This window comes from Prunus dulcis, unplaced genomic scaffold, assembly GCF_902201215.1.
Source record: "Prunus dulcis unplaced genomic scaffold, ALMONDv2, whole genome shotgun sequence".
In the NCBI taxonomy this organism is placed as follows: Eukaryota; Viridiplantae; Streptophyta; class Magnoliopsida; order Rosales; family Rosaceae; genus Prunus; species Prunus dulcis.
The window spans coordinates 45,429-50,735 of NW_023010104.1; the positions used below are offsets into that span (position 1 = coordinate 45,429).

The 5,307-nt window shown below is 38.5% G+C and overlaps 1 protein-coding gene across 1 annotated transcript; it reads left to right on the top strand.

Moving 5' to 3' along the window:
- Positions 1 to 1,268: 1,268 nt before the first annotated feature.
- Positions 1,269 to 4,597, top strand: LOC117612897 (probable disease resistance protein At4g27220; the record flags this gene model as incomplete). Its single annotated transcript, XM_034341536.1, has 3 exons — positions 1,269 to 1,667; positions 1,754 to 3,646; positions 3,998 to 4,597. Coding segments are annotated over exons 1-3 (2,892 nt in total), but the record flags the coding sequence as incomplete, so codon positions are not given.
- Positions 4,598 to 5,307: the final 710 nt, after the last annotated feature.

Genomic DNA, 5,307 nt, shown 5'->3' on the forward strand with positions numbered 1-5,307 from the left:
TTCTCTCTCCTCAACGGGTGGGCTAGCTAAAGTTATTACCTTACAATCTAATGATATTTTTTTGTTTTTACTTCAAGTTTCTATAGTCTTTCTAGAAATAAAAATATATATTGAATCATATCAATTACGGTAGTTCATAATTTCATTGATTAATTTTCAATACGCTTTTTTTCTTTTTATACAAGCTATATTTGTTGAGGGGGGGAATCGGACTTAGGACCTCGAGTGCATGACTAAATGCTAATTTCCAGTAAGGTTTAACATAAAACAAATACATATTAATAATTAAAATCAAAAAGCACATATTATAAAATGGAAAATATGTTGGATAACATAATTGAAAGTGTACCTATTTTAATGTGTATTTGTATTGGGCTATGTTTAAAACAAGTCAAATATATAGGTTTGATTTTTTTAATCCCCAAAACTCTCCTTAGGCTACATCCCACCGTAGTCATTAAGGCTTAGTTCCGCCCTTGATTAAGACTGATTTGGTATCTTGTTTCGTTGGACCTTAGTAATTAGTTTTACTTAGAAAAAATTGACTTTTATTTATAGAAATATAAGGGGATGGGCTGCGCAACATGCTGGTAAGAAAAAAATTAGTTTGAAGTAGAAAAATCAAATTTATTAATTTTAATATTATACCCTAGGTCTAGGTAATATCAAACCCTCTCACCCATCATGTCGCGTTTGCCAACAATCCTCAAATAGCCCTATTAGACTTTGAGACCAGTCAATAATATGAATTCAAGGTGAAGATCATGTAGCTCGATATTTTTAAGTCTCTGGTTATTTGTACTTTATCCAGCAGGCTAGGTCGACCCTTAGCCTCTCTTCCTACAAATATTGTGATTTGTAGGAAGGACGAATAATTATTTCTACATTTGTTTTAATTGTGTACCTAAGTGAGTTATTTGGGATTGTTTGGACAACAATATGCAACCCTTAGACATCAGCCAAATTTCATTATAGCACCTGGTTTTTTTCCTTGGTAACAATCTTTCAATTTTTATTTTTATTATTTATTTTTGTTTGACAGCTCCGTGGATTTTTATATCGGGAGAAGCCTTCAAATTACTGTACAAATACATAGAGAGGAGCATTTATTCCAATTGCCTTTGAGTTTTTCCTTTCCCCAACAAAAAGAAAGAAAAATCTGACCCCAAAAAAATAATAATAAAGGAAGTGGGTGACAATTCTAAAACAAAAAAGATATTGTCAATTCATCTATATCCGAAGTTGGGAAGGTATAGTTAGTGGCGCTGATGGGGACACAGAGTGGTTGTTTGACCTACTGTGATCGTAACATAGAAGATCTTAAAGATGAGCTTACAAAATTAATTGCGAAGAGAGATGCGTTGCAAAGGTTGGTCAATGAAGCCGAAAGGGAAGGGGAAGTGATCAACTATGATGTTTTGATTTGGCTACGCACGGTGGACGTGATGATCGGCAAAGTCTCGCGTTTTGAAGATGAAGTCAACGGGAGAAGACGATGCTTGTATTGGCTGAGTTTGAGTAGGCAAGCGCAGAAGATTAAACAACATGTTGTTCATCTCCTTGAAGAAGGAAAATTCCAAAATGTAGCCCATCCAGCAGCTCCACAGATCCAAAATGTAGCCCATCCAGCAGCTCCACAGACGATACTGCCAACATTAACAGCAGGCGTTAGAGGCCCTAAATCCAGAATAACAGTCATGAATCATGTCTTGGAGGCTTTGAAGAATGAAAAAATAACAATGGTTGGGATGTGTGCTATGAGATGGGGAGTCAAAAGAACTTTACCCTCCCGATGTTAACTGCAGAAGAAGCATGGGAGCTATTCCAGGAGACAATAGGTGAACCCTTGGATGCTGATCCTGATTTATGTGATATTGCAAAAGCGCTCACAAATGAATGTGGAGGTTTACCGTATAGTGTCGTAACTATTGGGAAAGCGCTACAAAATAATAAGAGTAAGTATGAATGGGCTAATGCCCTTCAGCAACTAAAAGCGCATGAAATTCCTCCCCAAGCTTATTATTCTAGTATAAAACTCTGTTATGAACGATTGGAGAACGATGAACTCAAGTCATGCTTTTTACTATGTTGTTTATTTCCACAAGGTTACGATATTCCAATTGATTATTTGGTTAGATATGCGTGGGGCCAAGGAATAATTTCTGACAGGTTTGATTCAGTGGAGGCAGCAAGAATGCGAGTACATTTTTTAGTTGTCAAACTAAAAAGGAGGTTTTTGCTGCTAGATAGCAGCAAGGAAGGCTGTACCAAAATGCATGGCGTAGTTCATGGCGTTGCCATATCAATTGCTTCCCAAGATATGGATGTTTTTATGGTACAAGATCAAGCTGGATATAGAAGTTGGCAAATAAATCCTCCATGCAAACAGTACACAACAGTTTCACTGAATGATGTTCATATTGACGACCCCATTGTGACAGGTTTGGGGTATCAAGAACTTAAACTTCTACAACTAAAAAATAGCGAAGTTTCAGAATCTGCCCTGGAAAGCATGTTGAAAGGGATGAAGCTCCAGGTTTTATCTTTCATACATACATGTTTAACATCAATTAGAGTGCTGCTAAGACACCTTCGGACCTTGTCTCTAGATGATTGTACACTGGGAGACATATCTAGTGTTGGGAAATTGGAGAATCTCGAGATCCTCAGTTTTGCGCGTTCCAACATCAAAGTGTTACCGAGAGAAGTTGCAGATCTTCAACAATTAAGGTTGTTAGATACGACAGATTGTTCTTATCTAAAGGAAATTCCTCATGGTATCCTATCCAGATTAAGTAAACTAGAAGAGCTGTACATGACACGCAGCTTTAATAAATGGGAGCCTGCAGAGGAAGTCGATCAAAGCAAAGAAGGTGAGATCCGGATGGCAAGCCTAGCTGAGGTGTTGTCTCTACCCTCTAAAAATTTGACAGTTTTAGCCATAGATATACCGGATTTCAAGTTGTTGCCGGAAGATGAAGTGCTCTTGGAAAAGGAAACAACAAGATTTCATATATCTATATGCAAGCCTAATACTTTTCCTATGCCACAACCCCTGGATTACGGATTTAAAAATACTGTTAAGCTTGCTGGTGATGCAAAGGAGTTCATGCAAAATGGAGATATTAGATTTCTGTTGAAGTACTCTAGAGCCTTGTACTTCAGAGAAACTAAAAATCTGAACTGTGTCCTCAATGACCAAGTAAGTTTTGAAGGCTTGGAAGCTTTATCGATTCAAAATAGTAAGCACGGCACAGAGTCTCTTATAAGTGATCGAACGGGTGAGACTGCCTTCCTTCAGTTGAAGTCACTTGAGCTAAACGGGATATCGGATTTACTAGCAATATGTCATGGGCAGCTTCAAAATCAATCTTTTGGCAACCTAATATCCCTTCAGATCAGTTGTTGTTCTGAGTTAAGATATGCCTTTCCAGTGTCTATAGCAAGAAACTTGGTACAACTCCAGTCCTTAGTTGTTTATCTATGCGACAAAATGCAAGAAATTGTCTCAAATGAGGGGATGGAAGATGAGATTGATGCATCTTCCAAGGTTGCTTTTCCTAATTTAACGGAGCTCAATCTGTCCGGTGTATCAAACCTGGTTAGTTTCTACATAGCCAACCAGCCATGTAGCTCAAAACCTGAGGTATGTGTGTGTCTATATATATATATATATATATATAATTGAGTAATTGTTTATTTTCTTTTTGATAATTAAATGTGTGTCAAATTTGTTTTTTCCTCTGAGAGTTAATCCATTATTAAATATTTGGTTGACTTACGAATAATAATATGCTGATCAACTCCTCCCATTTGGCAAAGATGGCAGAGACTTGGTCGTCAAATCAAGGAAATGAAGCTGGCGGGTCCTCTTCTAAGAAATCAAAAATACTACTTCCACCAAATTGCATTTCCTGGTTAAAAAATCTAGAAGAACTAGAAGTGATGTCATCAAAAATAGAAGTGCTTATTTGATCTAGAGGGCCAGATGGTTCAGGGGAACACTGAAGAAATTCCGGTCTCCTTCACTCAACTACGAAAAGTGTCCCTTGCAAATGTAACTCTGCTTGCACACTTGTGGAAGAACGTTCCATGTCGAATCCGGTGCTTTGAAAATTTAAGGTTTTTAACAGTCCTAAGTTGTCACAGCTTGCAATACCTGTTCTCCTACTCAGTGGCCAGGCAACTTGTGGGTCTTGAAGAATTAAAAATCTCTTATTGCAGGACTATGAAAACCATAGTCGCACTTCAGTATAAAGAAGAGATAGGGTCCACAAGGATCTTGTTTCCCAAAATGAGTCTTAGACTACAAGACCTGTCAAGCCTTGTGAGCCTCAGTGATGGTCCCAAGACTTTTAGCGACGATGCTGATAATACTTTTGTATGGCCATCCACAAGAGTAATGCACCTGAGAAGATGTCCCAAATTGGAGACATTGGGTTCATTGATTCCACGAAAACAAAAACAAAGAAAGAATATTCCACAAATCCAAAAGTTGGATGCAGGTCCTAGTGAACACACTTCACAAAAAAAGAATAGTCCACAACCATCAGTTTCCCCACCATTCTGGTCCAGTGAACACACTTCCAAAAAAGAGGTAAGCATTTAAATGACTAACCTATTGTTGGTAATATATACTTTCCATATCAATATGTATATGTACATCTGCGCGACTTTGCGGGTGTAAATATGCTCAAAGATCTGGTGAGTTCTGAAAAAAGGTCAATGGGCATGGGCATGTGCATCCACAAATAGAGTTTCTATTGGTACTTTAGATGATGAATTGCCTAAAATGTTTCCCGAATAAAATGTTTGAACTTTAGATGATGAAATGCTTATTCATGAAGCCACCCATTCTTTTTCTCTTACTTAGTTCCTATCCCAATTTAATTAGGGATTTGGTTAATCAATAATTCCTAAATGCACCAACCCCACCAACCACACCAACTCCACCAACCACACCAACCTCACCAACCACACCAACTCCACCAACCTCTGAAACCCTAGCCTCCGAGACCTCTATAAAAGCATAGCCACACACGATGGTTGAGGTACGTCAGAATTCCTACTCAAACTCTGCATAAGTTATTTCTTAAAAACCCTAGCAACCTCCTCTCTTTCTCTCTCTCACACAAGGCTCCGGCCACCACACACGGCCCCGGCCACCCGGTTTTCCTTGAATTACCCTACCTAACTTAGGCATCGGAGGGCCTTTGGCCAACACCCCCTGGGTGTGGTCCTTTTACTCCGATCTGTTTTGCAGGGAGAAAGAGAGGCGGAGAAGACGAAGGAATCTTTTGGCGAATA